General features: G+C 42.2%; 2 protein-coding genes across 5 annotated transcripts in view; both read left to right on the top strand.

Moving 5' to 3' along the window:
* Nucleotides 1–23,293, top strand: part of LOC128018282 (fibroblast growth factor receptor 1-A) — an 88,987-nt gene that overhangs the window by 19,090 nt on the left and 46,604 nt on the right. For 2 of the 4 annotated variants that reach the window (XM_052603702.1, XM_052603703.1), the window contains exons 2-8: nucleotides 3,333–3,431; nucleotides 3,736–3,993; nucleotides 4,073–4,156; nucleotides 4,707–4,879; nucleotides 13,612–13,735; nucleotides 13,851–14,041; nucleotides 15,364–15,508. In XM_052603702.1, the coding sequence (XP_052459662.1) occupies nucleotides 3,344–3,431; nucleotides 3,736–3,993; nucleotides 4,073–4,156; nucleotides 4,707–4,879; nucleotides 13,612–13,735; nucleotides 13,851–14,041; nucleotides 15,364–15,508 (1,063 nt within the window). In that variant the 5' untranslated portion in view covers nucleotides 3,333–3,343. Of the gene's footprint in view, nucleotides 1–3,332; nucleotides 3,432–3,735; nucleotides 3,994–4,072; nucleotides 4,157–4,706; nucleotides 4,880–13,611; nucleotides 13,736–13,850; nucleotides 14,042–15,363; nucleotides 15,509–15,832; nucleotides 16,513–23,293 lie in introns of those variants that run through there. The other 2 variants (XM_052603701.1, XM_052603699.1) reach the window with 2 other exon arrangements.
* The window catches only part of ankrd39 (ankyrin repeat domain 39), a 51,303-nt gene that overhangs the window by 21,073 nt on the left and 6,937 nt on the right, over nucleotides 1–23,293 (top strand). The window lies entirely within an intron of this gene.

The raw sequence follows: 23,293 nt of genomic DNA, 5'->3' as shown, positions 1-23,293 counted from the left end.
AATAAAAAAACATGAATTCCTTAACATTGTAATATATGTGTATTGCTCTTAAAATCACGAAATAAAAGACTGAGTAAGAATGCATTACTTTGCACTTGTATAGAGATAGTATTCAATAAAACCTTGAAGCCTTGAAAACACATAGCTTACTGAAACAAGCTTACTGAACACATAGGGCCTAGTTTACTGAAAAAAAAGTTCTTCTTTCAGATGAAAATGACAACAACTTGATGTCTAGCATTCAATAAAAAAGGTCACCCAAAATACTTGTTTAGAGCAATTGAAAGCATACAGTAACCAATGTAAACTTGAGGGCTTTAAGCTAATACAGAGAGTGCTTTTCAAAAAACAAAAAAAATTAACAGTGGGAGCCAGCAGCCTGTCATGGAGAAAAAAACATTTCCAAATGCTCCACGTGAAACTTTGGCGTTCCGCCCTTTTTCTATCGTGTCTAAAGATTTTGGTTAATATGCACGAGGGAGAGAGAGAGAGAGAGAGAGAGAGAGAAAGAGAGAGCGCTCTTGTAGTTTGAAGACTGTGAGTGCATGAGCGTGCGTGAAACTTTGGTATTTCGCACTTTTTCTATCTTGTTTAATAATTTTGATTAATATGCACAAGGGAGAGAGAGAGCAAGAAGCGCTCGTGTTGTTTGAAGACTGTGAGTGCGCGCGCAGCCGGGGCTCTCTCTCTCGTACGCGCCCTGTCAGTCGCAGCAGTCATTCTATTCTACATCACTCACCGATCAAATAAGTCTTTGACAGCCGCCAAAAAAAAGAACAATGCATAAAAACCCCTGGATTGGTTATATAACGTTGGACAGAATGTTGATCCGGCCATCACGTATATTCAGCGCACATAAGGTAAACGTTTTGCAAACGTATTTTAGAGAAATAAAAACAGGTCGACGAATGGATGCGCATATTTTGCGTCTTCGTATTTTTTGCGTCAACGTCATCGATGACCTCGACACGTTGTACCAGCCCTAGAGCCAAGTTATTTGGTCTTAAACTAAAGTCGTTTCTCAATAAGCTTACTTGTCTGTACTTGTGTTCTTGTGGACTTGTGAAACATCATCATTCGCTGCCCAAGTACTGTTCCAATTCAAAGTTCACATCTAGCCAAGTCCAGTTCAAATCCCCCGATGTGTTCTTGATCCGCCCCTTTTACAGAGGATGCATCATAGACAGTAAAAGAAATGGACACAGCGACCCCATTGGAACTCAATTGAGACAATTGAGCGTTTTTTAGCACTTCCGTTTCTGACGCGCAGACTCAAACGAAGCTTGACGACGTAAGCAACCTGTCTGACAGATGTAAATCTTCCAAGTGGCTGTGCGTGCGTGCAAATCGTTAATCTTGCAGAGACGGCGAGCTTGAGCGGGGAATTCTTTGTCGTGAGTGAGCAGGAGTAAGTATTCTGATTAATTATTTTGTATAGTATTTTAAAATGTAACGCCAGTACGCCATATTAAGTTAATTGCCTGCGAGCTTCTCCTCCTGTCTGTACGGTAATGCGACAGAGAGACGAGTGGTTATGACGCAATCGTTAGCCTATTTTTTACAAAAACTGTTTATACGGGGCAATAATGTAACATAGAAGGTAATGGAGCCCTTTATACATTGTCGTGTATCTTTAGAAATAAATAATGGACAAACGGAGTCTTTAAACGCCTCAGATGTAAAGTTATTCGCTGTCAAAGTGACGCCAAAATGAATGGGAGTCAATGGGAATGCTAACGCAAGTGAAGTTCTGCTAAAAGATGGCAGCCCCCACCCGACTTCAACTTCCGGTCAAGTTCCTTGCCCCCTGGGATGCATGGAGAGGTGACTTGTGCGGACTTGATATGGGTCATAACCCAGAATTCAGTTCGAACCAGGTTTGCATCAATGGCAGTTGTTTTATCACAAAATGTAATTTAATTCTAAGAGTTTTGATGCAAAATGTTGTTTAAACTTCGAAGCTACTGTCGAATTTCAACCGTTTTCCCTGCTTTTTTTATTTAAATTGTAGCGGAGTTTGTTTATTGCTAGATTGTTCTTAATGTAAAGAGTTGTTTCCACATATTTTATTTTAAATTACATAAATATAATCACAGTTGTAATGTTATATTAATATGTTTAATAATTTTTAAAATAAAAAAGAGGCAGTTGTTTAATATTATATTCAATTTCATTATAAATATAAAGTGTAAATAATCAAGAGTAGGTACATATTAGTTTTATAAATACTATATTTAATATATTGCAAATAAAAAAGTAGTTAATTCAAGTAAAGCATGCAGGCCTATTGCATGCTGAGTGACGTTATCAAGTATGTCGTTCGATTTGTAGAATGACTAGACTTACGTCCTCCCGTCCTCGAGAGTTCATTCTTCTGAGTCGAACTTGGCAAGTCCGAACTCGGAAGGACGGAAGTCCAGACTCTGCAAACTTGGTATTGAGAAACGCCTTAAGCCTTCTATCTTGTGATTTTATTTCCTTTCAGGAACCATGTTGTCTTTTCCCAAAGTGATATTGTGAATGCTACTCTAAACAGAAGACAATTATAGCTATTTTTATAAATAATTATTTTTAACAAAACAAATGCTGGCATAGTAATGGTTGTGCCGGTGTAAGAAAAAAAAAAAGAAAAAAAAAAAAAAAAAAATATATATATATATATATGTGTGTGTGTGTGTGTATATATATATATATATATATATATATATATATATATATATATATAATTTTAAATACATTTATTTCATATTAAGTATGCTTAAAAACTATTCAAATATTTATTGACATATCACTTAAGACTTAGTGATATAAAATTTAACTTTATTTGGAGTATTTCTTCATTGAACAATGCACATTTCTTTATAGTTTTTAAATGAAAGACATTAAAAGGTACCTGAAGTATACGTACATTAGTTCCACTTTAGCACAATAAGACATACTTATATCTTTAGTTGGACCTCGGCACTACTTTCACACAATTAAAGTACATTAAGCACAAAAGTAATTGTTCCAGTTTAGCAGTCTGTAAGTATAACAGTTAGTATACCAAAGGTACACATGCAGAAAAATATGTACATTTATTTATAGTATACTTAATAAATGTATTTCAAAAATATTTTAATATTTTTTTTTCACTAGTGCAGTAGTATCATATTTTACAATGTAGTCAAATCCAGATGTTTACATTCATGTCCCGATGAGAGTTATTTCCAACTGAATATTCTTTTTGACTCATAAATGTCACATTACACAAGATTTTTCATGCTGTTTTTAACCACTAGTCGTTATTAATCTTATTTATTGTTTTGCTCTCTCTTTTTCCTCTTCTTAAGAATCTTTAAAGATGATGATGAAGACCATGTTGCTGCTGATCTCAGTACTCCTAACTGAACCTCTTCAGTCCAAGGGCAGACCATCCACACAAGATGAGAGTCAGTTTTTCTTTTGTTGTATTATGTCTCAGTTGAAAATGAGTTAATTGAAGAAGTGCTTTCTGACAATGTCCTGGATTTAGTAATGGTTCAGATAAAACATCTAATGCAGAGCAAGTGTGCAAACGAGATTGGAAACACTTCACAAAACAAACACTATCAGGGAATATATAGAAATAATTTGAAATTGTTTGCTTATCTAGGACAATTAATTTAGTGCAATGAATTATTTTAATTGGTAAATTATGTTGCCTGAATTTTAATAGCCTTGATAAATAACTAACTTCTTGCACCATGTTCTTAGCGTTAGCCCTGGTCGAGCCAATGCTGTACACTTTATATCCGGGGGACAGACTGGAGCTGAGCTGTCAAGCTATAGAGGAGATACAGGAAGTGACCTGGACTAAGGACCACGTTCCCCTGGCTGACGGAGAGCACACCCGCCTGCGCAACCATCAGATGGAGATTGAGACAGTAGAGCCGGCCGACTCTGGTCTGTATGCATGCTTTGCTCAGGGACCCAACAGCAACCACACAGATTACTTCAATATCAACGTTACAGGTGAGAAATTATGAATTGGGTTGATTTTCATATTGTTCACAACAACAACATTTTAACCTAAATTTTTGTTCTTGATCAGATGGATTGGCTTCCTCAAAAGACAATGAAAAAGATGAGACTTCCTCAGACGACACCAAGCTATCAAGTCACCAGAAACTGCTTCGTGAGTCGCCCTCCTCTCTTAGTCAAACTCTGTGTGCTCCAAACTCTGACTCAAAGAGCTGCAAATGTCAATAACAGTATGAGTTCTTCAAGAAATTGCTAGGATGATACATGATGAACTTTTGTTCATTAGACTGAAATTCTTCATTTCTTTATTAGTCTTGGATTCCCAAGGGCATCAAAACAATCAGATGGAGCAAAACTTGCAACCAGTACTCAAATCTCACGCACGTTTTGGTCACATTTGTACAATCACTCTCCAGGAACGTACTCTTGTGTTGTTTTGGAGTAATGTTCTAAGTCATAGTTTAACAATGAGGAAGTTAAAAGTCTAAGATCCACTGAGAAACAACTGTTTTACTGAAGACAACCAAGCACAAACATGCATGAACTAAAGAAGTGACTTCCAACAAATAAACAGAAAAAAAAAGAACACCAAATGTTTCAGTCCATCCCGGTATTGTACACATCATAGTTTCATTTTGACCAGTTTCAAATGACCACTTAAATTTTTGTCATTTTATTTTATGTACTTTCTGTCTGTTGTTCAGCAATGGCGCCTGTCTGGGCTCAGCCTGATAAGATGGAGAAGAAGCTCTACACTTTTCCTGCCAGCAAAACCGCCAAGTTCCGTTGCCAGGCCAATGGTAACCCTACACCAACAGTCAAGTGGCTCAAGAACGGCAAAGAGTTTAAGAAAGACCAGAGAATAGGAGGCTATAAGGTGAGGGCAACTTGATGTGACTGCAGACACAGCACTGAAATGCTACACTAAGCATTGTATGGAACACTTCTGTAGTACTTTTTTCCTACTTTTAGTATATTCAGTCTATGGTTGCTTTATGCTATACTTTTGAAAAAAAAAAAAGCAGCATGGACACTGTCATAAATGCACAAGTCACTGGCATCATAATTCAGCTGCACATTAGAGGTCTTTTATGCTTTTCTGAATTTCTTAAGTTTTGAAGTTCATAAAGCTTTTGGCTTGAGAAGAGGCCTGTATAAGTGGATATGAATATGGATGTTTTCCTGCTCTCCACCATGAAACTCCATGTCGACTCAGGGAAGTCGTGGCCTAATGGTTAGAGGGTTGGACTCCCAATCGAAGGGTTGTGGGTTCTAGTCTCGGACGGAATTGTGGGTGGGGGTAGTGCATGAACAGTTCTCTCTCCACCTTCAATACCACGACTTAGGTGCCCTTGAGCAAGGCATCGAACCCCCAACTGCTCCCCGGGCACCGCAGCATAAATGGCTGCCCACTGCTCCGGGTGTGTGCTCACAGTGTGTGTGTGTGTGTGTGTGTGTGTTCACTGCTCTGTGTGTGTGCATTTCGGATGGGTTAAATGCAGAGCACAAATTCTGAGTATGGGTCACCATACTTGGCTGAATGTCACTTCACTTTCTTTCCAAAGTGACCTGACCGGGATTTGCTGCTTAAAGGGGTCATGAAAGGCATTTTTTAATGCCATAATGTTTCCTGAGGTGCACTTAAATCAAATGCATTTTAAATGGTAATTTCCTACCTTGAATTTAGCCCTATGATCATAATGTTAAGTTGGAAGGGGCGTGTCTGTTATGAGACTTCAAAGTAAACACCCACTGCTATGATTGGCTAACATCTTTGCATATAATATGAGCATTACACATGGAGCTCTTTGGAAAACTTATTCTATGACAGCTGTCATGATTAACTAATCATGAAAAGTAATGATCTTATATATTATATTTAGAACTACACCTGTTTCATTAAAGGTTGTAGCACTGCACAGTAGCTGAACACAGTCATGTCTAATAAGCACACAATGATCTGCTTAGTGCCGCACAATTTCTGCAGGCTCAGCAATCCATTCATCAGAACACAGTTAAAACATGATGTAAATAAGAGACTCGTTGAATAGTGTAATCAGTGTCAATGATTATACCAGGAGTTTTATATAATCATCACAATATAGATAACAGATGATTTCACACTACTAACAGAAACAGTTTGAAGTTGATTGTTTAGTCACTCACTGGCTTGATTCACTAATCAGAATCAGAATCAGAATCAGAAAGAGCTTTATTGCCAAGTATGTTTGCGCATACAAGGAATTTGTTTTAGTGACATAAGCTTCCAGTACACAGAGACACCAACACACAGACAAAAAAAAAAAAAAAAAAAAAATATAGCGAAATAAATAAGTGTATAAACAATTGTGCTATAAATGATAATGGGATAGGATTGAAAAAGATGCAGGGATGTACTAGGATGGAGGGGTAACAAATAAATATAAGGATGTTGCAATTTTGTTTGCATAAGCATAAGTGGGGAACATTTAACTGTTCATGAGGTAGATTGCCTGGGGGAAGAAACTGTTTTTGTGCCTTGCTGTTCTGGTATTTGCGGCTCTGAGACGCCGGCCAGATGGCAAAAGTTCAAAAATGGGGTGACTTGGATGTGAGGGATCCAGAGTGATTTTATGAGCCCTTTTCCTCACTCTGGATGTATACAGTTCTTGAAGGGTGGGCAGGGGAGCACAAATAATCCTTTCAGCAGTCCGAACAGTTCTCTGTAGTCTTCTGATGTCCGATTTTGTTGCTGAGCCAAACCAGACAGTTATAGAAGTACACAGTACAGACTCAATGACGGCTGAGTAGAACTGTTTCAGCAGCTCCTGTGGCAAGTTAAACTTCCTCAGCTGGCGAAGGAAATACAACCTTTGTTGGGCCTTTTTTACAATGGAGTCAATGTGATTGTCCCACTTCAGGTCCTGAGAGATGGTGGTTCCCAGGAATCTGAATGACTCCACTGCAGTCACAGGGCTGTTCATGATGGTGAGTGGGGAAAGTGCAGGGGGGTTTCTCCTGAAGTCCACGATCATCTCCACTGTTTTGAGCGTGTTCAGCTCCAGGTTGTTAAGACTGCACCAGACAGCCAGCTGCTCAACCTCTTGCCTGTAAGCAGACTCATCACCGTCCTGGATGAGGCCGATGACTGTAGTGTCATCTGCAAACTTCAGGAGCTTGACAGAGGGGTCTTTAGAGGTGCAGTCGTTGGTGTACAGGGAGAAGAGCAGAGGGGAGAGAACACATCCCTGAGGGGCGCCAGTGTTGGTGGAGCAGCTGTTTGATGTGTATTTCCCCAGTCTCACTAACTGTTGCCTATCTGTCAGAAAGCTGGTGATCCACCGACAGATAGAGCTAGGAACAGAGAGCTGGGTCAGTTTGGTCTGGAGGGTTGTTGGGATGATGGTGTTGAAAGCCGAACCAAAGTCCACAAACAGAATCCCCAGATAAGTCCCTGTTTTGTCCAGATGTTGCAGGATGAAGTGCAATCTCATGTTGATTGCATCATCCACAGACCTGTTTGCTCGGTAAGCAAACTCTAGGGGGTCCAGTAAGGGTCCAGTGATGTCCTTCAGATAACCCAGAACCAATTTTTCAAACGACTTCATGACGACAGATGTTAGAGCCACAGGCCTGTAGTCGTTAAGTCCTGTTATCTTGGGTTTCTTTGGGATGGGGATGATGGTGGAGTGTTTGAAGCAGGAAGGCACTTCACACAACTCCAGGGATCTGTTGAAGATCTGTGAAAAGATGGGGGCCAGCTGGTCAGCACAGATTTTCAGACAGGCTGGTGTAACACCATCTGGGCCTGGTGCTTTTCTTCTTTTCTTCTTCTTGAAGACCTGGCGCACATCATCTTCACAGATTTGAAGAGCAGTAGGTGTGGAGAGGGGGATTGCAGGAGGTGTTAATGGTTGTGCAGGGAGATGGTCAGAATGGGTGTTGGGGGTTTCAAATCTGCAATAAAACTCATTCAGGTCGTTAGCAAGCCGTTGATTAGCCTCAGTGCAAGGGGATGGTGTCTTGTAGTTTGTGATGGCCCTCAGTCCTCTCCAAACTGAAGTTGAGTCGTTGGAAGAAAACTGGTCTTCCAACTTTTTAGCGTAGGTCTTTTTAGCCGCTCTGATCTCTTTGTTCAGTGTGTTCCTGGCCTGATTGTACAAGACCCTGTCCCCATTTCTGTAGGCATCCTCTTTAGCCTGACGAAGATGTCTGAGTTTTACTGTAAACCATGGCTTATCGTTGTTGAATGTTAAATAAGTCTTGGTAGGAATGCAAACATCCTCACAGAAACTAATATAGGATATATTTATACATTCAACAACGATAAGCCATGGTTTACAGTAAAACTCAGACATCTTCGTCAGGCTAAAGAGGATGCCTACAGAAATGGGGACAGGGTCTTGTACAATCAGGCCAGGAACACACTGAACAAAGAGATCAGAGCGGCTAAAAAGACCTACGCTAAAAAGTTGGAAGACCAGTTTTCTTCCAACGACTCAACTTCAGTTTGGAGAGGACTGAGGGCCATCACAAACTACAAGACACCATCCCCTTGCACTGAGGCTAATCAACGGCTTGCTAACGACCTGAATGAGTTTTATTGCAGATTTGAAACCCCCAACACCCATTCTGACCATCTCCCTGCACAACCATTAACACCTCCTGCAATCCCCCTCTCCACACCTACTGCTCTTCAAATCTGTGAAGATGATGTGCGCCAGGTCTTCAAGAAGAACAAAAGAAGAAAAGCACCAGGCCCAGATGGTGTTACACCAGCCTGTCTGAAAATCTGTGCTGACCAGCTGGCCCCCATCTTTTCACAGATCTTCAACAGATCCCTGGAGTTGTGTGAAGTGCCTTCCTGCTTCAAACACTCCACCATCATCCCCATCCCAAAGAAACCCAAGATAACAGGACTTAACGACTACAGGCCTGTGGCTCTAACATCTGTCGTCATGAAGTCGTTTGAAAAATTGGTTCTGGGTTATCTGAAGGACATCACTGGACCCTTACTGGACCCCCTAGAGTTTGCTTACCGAGCAAACAGGTCTGTGGATGATGCAATCAACATGAGATTGCACTTCATCCTGCAACATCTGGACAAAACAGGGACTTATCTGGGGATTCTGTTTGTGGACTTTAGTTCGGCTTTCAACACCATCATCCCAACAACCCTCCAGACCAAACTGACCCAGCTCTCTGTTCCTAGCTCTATCTGTCGGTGGATCACCAGCTTTCTGACAGATAGGCAACAGTTAGTGAGACTGGGGAAATACACATCAAACAGCTGCTCCACCAACACTGGCGCCCCTCAGGGATGTGTTCTCTCCCCTCTGCTCTTCTCCCTGTACACCAACGACTGCACCTCTAAAGACCCCTCTGTCAAGCTCCTGAAGTTTGCAGATGACACTACAGTCATCGGCCTCATCCAGGACGGTGATGAGTCTGCTTACAGGCAAGAGGTTGAGCAGCTGGCTGTCTGGTGCAGTCTTAACAACCTGGAGCTGAACACGCTCAAAACAGTGGAGATGATCGTGGACTTCAGGAGAAACCCCCCTGCACTTTCCCCACTCACCATCATGAACAGCCCTGTGACTGCAGTGGAGTCATTCAGATTCCTGGGAACCACCATCTCTCAGGACCTGAAGTGGGACAATCACATTGACTCCATTGTAAAAAAGGCCCAACAAAGGTTGTATTTCCTTCGCCAGCTGAGGAAGTTTAACTTGCCACAGGAGCTGCTGAAACAGTTCTACTCAGCCGTCATTGAGTCTGTACTGTGTACTTCTATAACTGTCTGGTTTGGCTCAGCAACAAAATCGGACATCAGAAGACTACAGAGAACTGTTCGGACTGCTGAAAGGATTATTTGTGCTCCCCTGCCCACCCTTCAAGAACTGTATACATCCAGAGTGAGGAAAAGGGCTCATAAAATCACTCTGGATCCCTCACATCCAAGTCACCCCATTTTTGAACTTTTGCCATCTGGCCGGCGTCTCAGAGCCGCAAATACCAGAACAGCAAGGCACAAAAACAGTTTCTTCCCCCAGGCAATCTACCTCATGAACAGTTAAATGTTCCCCACTTATGCTTATGCAAACAAAATTGCAACATCCTTATATTTATTTGTTACCCCTCCATCCTAGTACATCCCTGCATCTTTTTCAATCCTATCCCATTATCATTTATAGCACAATTGTTTATACACTTATTTATTTCGCTATATTTTTTTTTTTTTTTTTTTTTTTGTCTGTGTGTTGGTGTCTCTGTGTACTGGAAGCTTATGTCACTAAAACAAATTCCTTGTATGCGCAAACATACTTGGCAATAAAGCTCTTTCTGATTCTGATTCTGATTCTGATTAGTGAATCAAGCCAGTGAGTGACTAAACAATCAACTTCAAACTGTTTCTGTTAGTAGTGTGAAATCATCTGTTATCTATATTGTGATGATTATATAAAACTCCTGGTATAATCATTGACACTGATTACACTATTCAACGAGTCTCTTATTTACATCATGTTTTAACTGTGTTCTGATGAATGGATTGCTGAGCCTGCAGAAATTGTGCGGCACTAAGCAGATCATTGTGTGCTTATTAGACATGACTGTGTTCAGCTACTGTGCAGTGCTACAACCTTTAATGAAACAGGTGTAGTTCTAAATATAATATATAAGATCATTACTTTTCATGATTAGTTAATCATGACAGCTGTCATAGAATAAGTTTTCCAAAGAGCTCCATGTGTAATGCTCATATTATATGCAAAGATGTTAGCCAATCATAGCAGTGGGTGTTTACTTTGAAGTCTCATAACAGACACGCCCCTTCCAACTTAACATTATGATCATAGGGCTAAATTCAAGGTAGGAAATTACCATTTAAAATGCATTTGATTTAAGTGCACCTCAGGAAACATTATGGCATTAAAAAATGCCTTTCATGACCCCTTTAAGCAGCAAATCCCGGTCAGGTCACTTTGGAAAGAAAGTGAAGTGACATTCAGCCAAGTATGGTGACCCATACTCAGAATTTGTGCTCTGCATTTAACCCATCCGAAATGCACACACACAGAGCAGTGAACACACACACACACACACACACACTGTGAGCACACACCCGGAACAGTGGGCAGCCATTTATGCTGCGGTGCCCGGGGAGCAGTTGGGGGTTCGATGCCTTGCTCAAGGGCACCTAAGTCGTGGTATTGAAGGTGGAGAGAGAACTGTTCATGCACTACCCCCACCCACAATTCCGTCCGAGACTAGAACCCACAACCCTTCGATTGGGAGTCCAACCCTCTAACCATTAGGCCACGACTTCCCTGAGTCGACATGGAGTTTCATGGTGGAGAGCAGGAAAACATCCATATTCATATCCACTTATATCCACTTATTCATATCCACTTATATCCACGATCATCTCCACTGTTTTGAGCGTGTTCAGCTCCAGGTTGTTAAGACTGCACCAGACAGCCAGCTGCTCAACCTCTTGCCTGTAAGCAGACTCATCACCGTCCTGGATGAGGCCGATGACTGTAGTGTCATCTGCAAACTTCAGGAGCTTGACAGAGGGGTCTTTAGAGGTGCAGTCGTTGGTGTACAGGGAGAAGAGCAGAGGGGAGAGAACACATCCCTGAGGGGCGCCAGTGTTGGTGGAGCAGCTGTTTGATGTGTATTTCCCCAGTCTCACTAACTGTTGCCTATCTGTCAGAAAGCTGGTGATCCACCGACAGATAGAGCTAGGAACAGAGAGCTGGGTCAGTTTGGTCTGGAGGGTTGTTGGGATGATGGTGTTGAAAGCCGAACTAAAGTCCACAAACAGAATCCCCAGATAAGTCCCTGTTTTGTCCAGATGTTGCAGGATGAAGTGCAATCTCATGTTGATTGCATCATCCACAGACCTGTTTGCTCGGTAAGCAAACTCTAGGGGGTCCAGTAAGGGTCCAGTGATGTCCTTCAGATAACCCAGAACCAATTTTTCAAACGACTTCATGACGACAGATGTTAGAGCCACAGGCCTGTAGTCGTTAAGTCCTGTTATCTTGGGTTTCTTTGGGATGGGGATGATGGTGGAGTGTTTGAAGCAGGAAGGCACTTCACACAACTCCAGGGATCTGTTGAAGATCTGTGAAAAGATGGGGGCCAGCTGGTCAGCACAGATTTTCAGACAGGCTGGTGTAACACCATCTGGGCCTGGTGCTTTTCTTCTTTTGTTCTTCTTGAAGACCTGGCGCACATCATCTTCACAGATTTGAAGAGCAGTAGGTGTGGAGAGGGGGATTGCAGGAGGTGTTAATGGTTGTGCAGGGAGATGTTCAGAATGGGTGTTGGGGGTTTCAAATCTGCAATAAAACTCATTCAGGTCGTTAGCAAGCCGTTGATTAGCCTCAGTGCAAGGGGATGGTGTCTTGTAGTTTGTGATGGCCCTCAGTCCTCTCCAAACTGAAGTTGAGTCGTTGGAAGAAAACTGGTCTTCCAACTTTTTAGCGTAGGTCTTTTTAGCCGCTCTGATCTCTTTGTTCAGTGTGTTCCTGGCCTGATTGTACAAGACCCTGTCCCCATTTCTGTAGGCATCCTCTTTAGCCTGACGAAGATGTCTGAGTTTTACTGTAAACCATGGCTTATCGTTGTTGAATGTTAAATAAGTCTTGGTAGGAATGCAAACATCCTCACAGAAACTAATATAGGATGTTACAGTCTCTGTGAGTTCGTCCAGATCTGTGGTAGCAGCTTCAAAAACACTCCAATCAGTGAGGTCAAAACAAGATTGTAAATCCTGCTCCGTTTCGCTGGTCCATCTCTTCACAGTCCTTACTACAGGTTTAGCAGATTTAAGTTTCTGTTTGTAGGATGGTATAAGATGAATCAGACAGTGATCAGAATTTCCCAAAGCAGCTCGTGGAACAGAGTGATATGCATCCTTTATTGTGGTTTAGCAGTGATCTAGCCTACATGAGCCCCTTACATATTACACTGAACACAGCTCATTCTGAAGTTTGCAAATGTATGTATATGTACTCAATTTTGAGGAAAATATATATTGTGATATATATCCATATATTTGTATTTATATACATCACATAAAGTAATAAATCAATTAACAAGACATTTAGTTGTCCAAAAATCCAAAACTTTTAAGTACTTCTTTTAAAAAATGTTATATACCATCACACATATTTATATCAAATGTATAACTATGCAAACAATAATGGGAGATAATTTGTTCAGCATTATGCAAACCCAAGCATTAACTTTTGAAAAAAAAAAAAATTCTTGAGAAACTGATTGTTTCAAAGCTAAACCGTAAAAATGTAGTGCAATATTTTTTTTGTCTTCATTGCTTTAGATATTCGTATTCTATGCATCAATAAGTTCTGACTCAGAATCACTTCTTTCTAGTTTTGTACATTGCGGTGTAATTTTAACACACACACACACACACACACACATATATATACATATATATATATATATATATATATATATATATATATATATATATATATATATATATATATATATATATATTTTTTTTTATGCCCACATGGAATCTGCATTGATTGTATTTCCTGATATGTATTAAGTAATTCATATTTCTTATTAGATATGTGTATATCTCTATAGATTCGAGAGCACATGCGGACCATCATAATGGAGTCGGTGGTACCGTCAGACAAAGGCAACTACACCTGCCTGGTGGAAAACAAACACGGCAGCATCAATCACACCTACCAGCTGGACGTAGTCGGTCGGTCATATATATGTTTTTTTTTTTTTTTTTTTTTAAATATCAGTCTTTTATGTTAACTGGGGTCATTTCTAAGTAATGTACCTTGTACATTTTCTGTGTGTGTTTTATTCAGAGCGTTCACCACAAAAGCCGATTCTTCAGGCTGGGTTGCCTGCTAACCGTACAGTAGTGGAGGGGAGTGACGTGGAGTTCGTCTGTAAAGCCTTCAGCGATCCTCAGCCTCACATCCAGTGGCTGAAGCATATCTTGGTCAACGGAAGTAGATTTGGCCCTGATGGACTGCCATATGTTCGGATCTTGAAGGTAAAATGGACCCACTTTATATTAAGTGGCCTTAACTACTATGTACTTACATTTTAATTAATAATGTAGTACAATGTACTTATTGTGTACATGTTTTTACATTGTACTTATATAAAAAAACTACATGTAATTGCATCTGTATTTAATTTCTGTAATTACATTTATAATTACACTGTTGACCCATACTTTACACCTTAACCCACCCTTAAACTTACCCATACCTCCAACCCTCTCCCTAACCTTACCCCTATCCCACCTCAATAGCAGCAAAAGTGTTTTACAATACAATATGAACACAATAAGTACAGTGTATTTATTTTTGTATGTAAGTACATAGTAGTTAAGGCCACCTAATATAAAGTGGGACCGGTAAAACCTATTTAACCAGTCTGAGATGGTCCTATGTGTGTTTCAAGGTTGTTTGTCAATTAAATTGAAAATTCTTTATTTTTGTTGACAAAACAATGTTGTAACAGCTCAGAATTGTCCAATATTTCATAATCCTACAGTTTGTAAAAATGAACAAGTAAACTTGCTGTCAATTTACCCATAGACATCCACTGTAAGTGTATATAAATACATTAAAGGATTAGTTCACTTCCAGAATAAAAGATGACTGATAATTTACTCACCCCCATATTATCCGAGATGTTCGTGTCTTTCTTTCATCAGCTGCAAAGAAGTTAAGTTTTTTAAAGAAAAAACGCCAGGATTTTTCTTAATATAATGGACTTCAATGGTGGTCCAAATTAGCAGTTTCAGTGAAGCTTCAAAGGGCTCTGCAAGATCCCAGCCGAGGAATAAGGGTCTTGTCCAGTGAAACCATCGGTCATGTTCTTAAATAAAAAAAAATAAATATATAAAAACTTTAACTTAGATTTGAACAATGAATATATGTGCTTAGTTGAAATTTACTCACAGCTCTGTTTCGATTTACAATCATAGACAATAATCATATAATAAACTTGTTTTGAATTCAAAGTTGCAGACCAGTTACAAATGTGTAAAATGACTTGCACATAAATACAAAGCCAGGCACAAATGTGCATTATATACAGTATATTTACTTTTGCACTTATGCAGCTCAGAAAGCATCAAAATGCATAAGTAACAGTTATTGTAAAACACTGGAAATCCTTCACCCTGATATGTAAATATTACATTCTTGGCAGACTCTCATTATCTATTTCATAAGAGCAGTTAAGGCAGGGGCCTAACAGTGACACTGGGTTCTAAAATCATTATCCAGAAATGCTCTTTTTTTTCTCTGGTAGGTTTTCCCAAAGCTGTCTGGCCTTATTCTGTCGTTCTTTTCTCTATAGACTGCAGGCGTCAAAACCACGGATAAGGAGATGGAGGTACTGTTTATCAGGAATGTGTCTTTAGAGGATGCTGGAGAGTACACCTGCTTGGCTGGAAACTCTATAGGCCACTCCCATCACTCTGCATGGTTGACTGTCTATAAAGGTATCATTGTTTCTCATGGTACTATGTATGTTTAATTTATTCTTTCAGTCTAGCAGCATTGATTTATTTTTTCAGTCTGACTCTACTGTGAGCTGAATTGGTCACATGACTGGTGGTTTTCATAAAATCAAAAATATGTTGTATGCTAGTTTGATTTTATGGAACGCACAACCTATTATGTTTGAAGAACTGTATGAAAATTGTGGTTTAATAGAACCATCTATGTGTGTGTGTGTGTGTAGTTATTCTTCATACGCTATACACTAATGTTCAGCCCCTGTAAAATCATAATATGAGCTAACTGCCAGGTTCCTGTCATTTCAGCATCATCCTCCAGTCAAGCTCCAGCCGTCTTACGCCTGACTTATGTACTGCCATCTGTCCTGGTCTGCATGCTTTTCCTAGTCATGGTAGTGTTGTTTGTTTGCTTGTATTTTGAGCCAAATAAGGCTCGCAATTTTCTCTGCACCTGAGGCCTCATTTTCACCTTCCACAAATTCGGACATACTTAAAAATACAACATGCTGTTATTTCTTCATTTACAAAATGTTAATGTAGGTTGTGATGAAAAGTAAAATGTTTTCTATGAAAAGACTTTTGTATTATTATATTTGTATTATTAGTTTTTTAAATACATCCTGCAAATTATAAGTGTGGGTGTGTGTGTGTGGGTGGTTCAGGTATACTCTACATCAGGGGTGCCCAAGCCTGGTCCTGGAGATCTACCTACCTTCAGTTTCAGTTTCCAGGACCAGGGTTGGACAACCCTGCCCTACATTATGGGGACAAAATATCCCCTCAAAGATGGCAATATCTAAAACCCTTGTGGGGACATGTTGGGCAACATGAGGAAAGGAGCAAATTCAAGTTTTTATTTGTATTTTTTTAATCTAAAATAGGAAAATGTTGTCTGTGATGGATGGTTTAGGCTTATAGAAAATACCGTTTGTACACTATAAATCCAGTACACCTATAAAATGTCCCCATAAAACATGGAAACCCAACTCGTGTGTGTGTGTGTGTCACTTTTAAACTCAATGTTCCAATAAAATATAATTTATACAGACAGTAAGTTGGAGTGGTGTCTCTATTTTCTATCATTTGGTTTTATAATTTCACTCCTCCGCAACCCTGTGGATGGCAACAGCTCCTCCGAGTTCAGGGCAGCCGACAGGAGTCACCCGTTCCCTGTTCCTACCCATCATGGTGGATGGCAGCAGACTCTAGCCTCAGGCGAATGGCAGTGACTCCTCCGCTCCCTCAAGGATGGTATCTGTCCCTCCACAACCCCTTGAGTGTCCTTGAGACTGCTCCACCATGCTCGATGGCACCGCAGATTCCCCACAGTGGCAAAAGCTCTGAGAAATTAGGGGATTTGTTTCCACTGTTATGCTGATAATAATCAATTCACTAGTTCACGCTTACATATAATTAGCTGAGGTATGGTATGCGTATTTGGCGTGCTGTCCGGGGAAGGGCTCCGAGCTCGGGAATTGCCCGAACCTAGAGTACCCCCTTTTCCCCGTATATTGTAAAGTGAACTTGAAGTGAGGAGATGGGGTGGAGGAGGGATGCTGATAAACCGTCAATGGATAGAGGTAAGTCAGCGATATTTATACTGTGGGATTGATTACTTGATTGTGGTCCACCTGTGATGATTAGGCTAAGTATCTGACGCGCTCCTCCCGAATCTTCATTGATAATTACATTTCACTAGTTCACGCTTACATATAATTAGCTAAGGTATGGTATGCGTATTTGGCGTGCTGTCCGGGGAAGGGCTCCGAGCTCGGGAATTGCCCGAACCTAGAGTACCCCCCAAAAAGGCAAATGTACAAGAGGACAGCCGCCAGTTTAAAGAATGCCCCCCCAAAAAAGCAGAGTACTGGCGGGGGCTGATTTGGTTTCTGAGAAGTCATCTCGTTGGCAGGCTGGAAGGGCCTACGTACTCCGGAGGGAGCGACTTGGGAGTTGGGAGAGTAGGCCCTACCGGCTGCAGCTAGTGAACTACGTGGTTGTTGGCGCCCGGTCGGTAGGGCCCGGGCCGATGCTCAACTGGAGCTTTTTGGGCCCATGAAGCCTCCGTCAGGAGATTGAGACTCAGGATGACGGACGTCTGGGTCCTCTCGGTTTGGCAGATAAAAAGCTTTTGGGCTAGCCGACAAGGAGGACTCTTGCAACATCCGAAGGGAGATCCCGACTCACGGCATCAGATGGATGAGACTCACTTGCGGCTGGCAAGCATAGGCCCGTACGGGAGACTCTCGCCAGACGTCTGAAGGGAGCACACGCGACAGACGGGTAAGCCTCGGCGGACGGGGAGGGTTGGAAAGGAAAACCCGACTGGGAGGACTCTCGCAGCATCCGATGGGGCCTCTAACTCAGAACATCGAACGGGTAAGCCTCGCCAGACGGGGTTAAAAGATGTGAGAGTAGCTGGGGGTAGCTTTTTTTTTTTTTTTTTTTTTTTGCAGGATTTGGCGAGAGGACGAGACTCGTATCGTCGGACGGTTAAGCCTCGCCTACCGTCAAATGGAAAGGTAAGTTGCGTGGCCGAGAGACTGTTACCGACGTCCGAAGGGAGCACAAACATCGAACGGGTAAGCCTCGCCGACCGTAGAGTGGAAACGTAAAGCAAGTCTGTCCAGGAGGCTCTCGCCAGCGTCCGAAGGGAGCACACACATCGAACGGGTAAGTCTCGCTGACCATAGAAAAGGAAAAGGTAAGGTTGTCTAACCGGGAGGCTCTCGCCGGCGTCCGAAGGGAGCACACGCATCGAACGGGTAAGCCTCTCCGGATGGCGGACAGAAAAGGTAACGATAGGTGGCCAGGAGGCTCTTGCCAGCGTCCGGCGGGGACAAAACTGGGTGAGCCTCGCAGGCCGTAGGATGGAAAAGGTAAGTTTGTGTGGTCGTTAGGCTCGCGGTAAGGTCATGGTTGGCTGGCCAGGAGGCTGTCGCCAGCGTCCGATGGGAGCACTCGCATCAGACGGGTAAGCCTCACTGGCCGAGGGTGGAAAAGGTCAGGTTGTCTAGCCGGGAGGCTCGGACCGACGTCCGATAGGAGCTTAGCTCCAGGAATCGAACGGGTAAACCTCTCTGGCTGAAGGACGGAAAAGGTTGTCCGGCCGGGAGGCTCTTACCTTCGTCCGACAGGAGCTTAGCTCCCGGATAGAACGGTTAAGCCTCGCTGGCCAAAGGACGGAAAAGGTAAGGTTGTCTAGCCGGGAAGCTCTCACCTACATTCAATGGGAGCCCTGACTCTGTGCATTGGATGGGTAAACCTCTCCGTACGTAAGACAGAATGGCAAAGCAGGTAGCCGGGGGCTTTCACCTACGTCCGAAGGGAGTGTGAGCTCCTGGCAACGAACGGGTAAGCCTTGCTGGCCGCAGAATGGAAAAGGTGAGGTTGTCTGGCCGGGAGGCTCTCGTCAGCATCCGATGGGAGCTCAAGCTCTTGGCATCGAAGAGAGAAGCCTTGCCGGCCATAGGATTGAAAAAGGTAAGGTTACCTGGTCGGGAGGCTATGGCCAGCATCCGGTGTCTTTTTATTTATTATTTATTTATTTATTTATTTATTTTCTATATTTATTTGTATTTTTATTTATTATATTTATTAAAATTTGCGACACCAGATGGGTAGTCTCTCCAGCCATCGGAGGGAAAATTGAGATTGTTTTATCTGTGAAGAGCCCGTTAGTGTTCGGCGAAAGCGTAACTTGCGGTATTGAATGGGTACTTCTTGCCATCGGAGGGAAACTTTATTTGGGCTGCAATGTACTCATTGGTGTTCGATAGGTAAATGTCGCTTTTTTTTTTTTTTTGGTTAATCTGCCTTTTTTAATCGGGTAAGCTTCGCTGGTGGTCGGATGGAAAGTCCAAGATTGATTAAGTGGGAAAGCATCTGGCAGGATTTTAATATTTGCGTTGTCAAACGAGTAAGCTTTGCTGATAGTTGAATGGAGAAGGCAAAGGTTGGTTCAACCGGGAGCCCTCTTGCAGCGCCTGGCAGGGAGTTCGATACTAAGGATGATTTATTTGTCTACGAGGGTAGACGCTGTGAGGCTTACTTGAATAATTGTTTAGCAAATCCAATGAGCTGCTTCCGATAATGAGTCCGAAAAAATCTTGGTGCAGTCATAGTATCCGAAATTAAGCGTGCACAAATAAATTAGGATTTCCTGTGCCAGTGTACCCCAAATAGGTGCCATGTATCGGCGATGTGGTCATTGTCAGCACGTGAGATCGATGGTACATATCGACGATGTAATCGTGCATGGGTGGAGTAAGAGAAAGATTCTTTATACTGTCTGAGCTTACTATTTACCATTTTGACCATGCAGGTGCACGAAAAGAGCCTATGGAATCGCCCATAATCAAAAAAAAAAAAAATACTTTCGGACGTACTGATACACTGGTATTAAGTATAAATACTATATTTAAATACTGCTAGTTCATGTAGTCGGCACTACGATCATCTCGCTTGTCCAGTGAATTTTTTTATTTTATTTTTATTTTTTTAAACCTACGGGCTCACATCGTCCTTTGAGGGCACGGGCGAGCGGGAAATGCAGTGCTGAGATGGGATAACGGAGCGGTTTGATAGCGAATTAAGGTAGGCCGCCTAATGATTATTATAAAAAACGTTGGTTGGAGAATGGGCCTAATATCGTCTTGGCTATTGTCGATACATGTTGCTATCACCGCAACCTTGGATGCATTGCATGCCTTTAGGTGGAGGTGATGTGTGGTATTTTTTATTTTTTATTTTTTTTTATATATATATTTAGGTGTAGGAAAGGCTCCTGCGGGAGCAGACGCTGCTACAGCAGTGGGGAGAATGGGAAAGGCTCCTGCGGGAGCAGACACTGCTACGGCAGTTAGGAGGTAGAGGAAAGGCTCCTGCGGGAGCAGACACTGCGCGGCAGTGAGGAGGTGTAGGAAGGCTACTGCGGGAGCAGACACTGCGCGGCAGTGAGGAGGTATAGGAAGGGCTCCTGCGGGAGCAGACACTGCGCGGCAGTGAGGAGGTATAGGAAGGGCTCTTGCGGGAGCAGACACTGCTGCGGCAGTGGGGAGAATGGGAAAGGCTCCTGCGGGAGCAGACACTGCTGCGGCAGTGGGGAGATACGGGAAAGGCTCCTGCGGGAGCAGACAGTGCTGCGGCAGTGGGGAGATACGGGAAAGGCTCCTGCGGGAGCAGACACTGCAGCGGCAGTGGGGAGATACAGGAAAGGCTCCTGCGGGAGCAGACACTGCAGCGGCGGTGGGGAGGTACATGAAAGGCTACTTGCTTCGGCTGCTGTAGATGTTGGCTGTGGGAAGAGTAAAAAGTGTTAGTAATATTTGATGGGGCAAGCTAAAAATGGATGGGTAGCCTACTGTGTTACCAGCTTAGCAATTTGTTGCCTGATTTGACAATTCCTCAGGCCTTGTCCACCTTATTATGTTCCTGTTGGAAAAGCATCTTTCCTCTCATTTGGCCTCTGGGCTCTTTAGACGGACTCCCGAGCGGATACGTTTGGAACGCTGTTTTCACGTTGTATTATGGACTGTGGAAACAGAGGCTTTCGTTGTACCGAAAGACAGGATTATAGCAGTAACGTTAACCCCTTACAAGACACCCCCCATTTTTGGCATGGAGGCAGAAATTAAATACCCAAAATAAAGATGTTTCTGTTCATGATTCTTTCTGACTAGATCCATGATCAACATTTGTCCACGAGCTAACACTTTGACGTTTACCGTTCAGGAATAGGAATAGTTTTCCTGACATGATGGAAAATTAATCACTGGAATTATGTTTTATCGAAATATTGGTCAAATATAAAAGCCAAAGTCTTTGGACTTCAATTGATGCGCGGTTTATCCAGATCAAGTAAGAGAGTGATGTTTAACGTGCTGTAAAAACTAAACATAGACTGGGGCCGTTGGCGATGCTTGCAGCAAATGGGTTAACAGCAGTTATGAGCTATTCGCTTCCAAGTGGTTTCTAAAGAGATTTACTTTCCGGTTTTCCGTATTACGGTTCTTAAAAGGCGATGGTAATTTTACTCACGCTTGCTATCCTGCATCAAAACACGAGGGCAGATGCGTTTTAGATTAATTTTGAGTGATCACGCCAGTGAATGGTAAAATAGGTCCCTAAATGATCTGGTCCTACCAGAAGACTTGCATGGAAATGAAAATTTTAAATTAAATTAAGCATTTAGCAGGCGCTTTTATCCAGAGACTTAAGTTTTTTTTTTTTTGTTGTTGTTTTTTTTACTTATGTCTGTATCATTTCGGTGAGGTTAAAACGTGCGCGGTAAGGCGAATGTAACAATAATAATAATAATAATAATAATGCATTTTATTTGTAGGAACAAACGCCAAAAGCAATACAACAATTCATTAAAGACAGACAGTCTTGAATAAATGTGACTTAATCAACTTTTTAAAATCGCCCAACATAGGTGCATATCTGACGTGTAGAAGAACTACATTCCATAGCTTAGGGGCTTTATCTTTCCCCCATGGTCTTTAGCTCACATTATGGCTGGTGAAGTGAAAGAGTTAGTAGAGCGAAGAGAGCGTGATGGAATATCAGGACTGATGAGTTCACAAAGATACTCAGGTGCAGTCCCATGAAGTTCCTAGTATGTTAAGATAAGAATTTTAAAATCAATTATCACGTTTACGGGAAGCCCGTGTAATTGTGAAAGAACCGGTGTAATGTGTTCACGAGGAGAAATACAAGCGTGCAGCAAAATTTGTATATACTGAAGCTTGCTCAACGATTTAGCTGGAAGGCCTGAGAACGAGGCATTACAATAATCTAACCTAATGCCTTTGGCTTCGTGGTTAAAAAGTGGCCTCATCATCCGACGGAACGGTGTATCTGTAGTCCAAATATATGCGGGATCCTCACCCCCGGATCAGCGGGTGGCGGCAATGCACCTTTACGTTGGTTTGCCAGAACCGCCATAAAACACTACTAAAAGAAGACGGAACTACGTCAAGACGTAGTTTAACAAAACTTTAGCCGCAAAACTGCTTTTAGATGCAACACTTTGAATGCAAACTGCCGTAAAAATCCAATGAAGAAAAAGAAGAACCTGTTTTTTAGCGTCTTCGCCTGGAAATGTATTAGTCTGCGCCGCTAGAGGAAGCGGCCTCAAACTGCCACTCGGCCGGAACGCCGTGGTGAAAGACTGAGCCGTGGTTGGATTTTTTTTCTGCTGCAATCCAGCGCTCGACGAGAGCTCGGTCTCGGGCGGCACGATCCTGTATCGAGCAAGGCGAGCTCGGAGTTGCACGGTCTATTGGCCACGATGTGTGGCTTGGCGAGGATAGCAGCTGTCGCGATGACGCTTAATGCTGCTCAACGGCCGTGTTTGGCTGGGTAGAAATGATCTCGGGTCCGGCAAAAGCAGCAGGTCTTATAAATCCCCTGTGTAGCACTCTTCGTTGGTACGAAAATTGGGTCTGTGATAAGGTGACTGACGAAGCGAACCAGCATGCTGATAAACCGTCAATGGATAGAGGTAAGTCAGCGATATTTATACTGTGGGATTGATTACTTGATTGTGGTCCACCTGTGATGATTAGCCTAAGTATCTGACGCGCTCCTCCTGAATCTTCATTGATAATTACATCTATATATAGGTGCATCGCAATAAATTAGAATGTCATGGAAAAGTTCATTTATTTCAGTAATTCAACTCAAATTGTGAACTTGTGTATTAAATAAATGCAATGCACAAAGACTGAAGTAGTTTAAGTCTTTGATTCTTTTAATTGTGTT

Source organism: Carassius gibelio, chromosome A8, assembly GCF_023724105.1.
Source record: "Carassius gibelio isolate Cgi1373 ecotype wild population from Czech Republic chromosome A8, carGib1.2-hapl.c, whole genome shotgun sequence".
Classification (NCBI taxonomy): domain Eukaryota; kingdom Metazoa; phylum Chordata; class Actinopteri; order Cypriniformes; family Cyprinidae; genus Carassius; species Carassius gibelio.
This window is presented reverse-complemented; position numbering and strand designations above follow the sequence as displayed.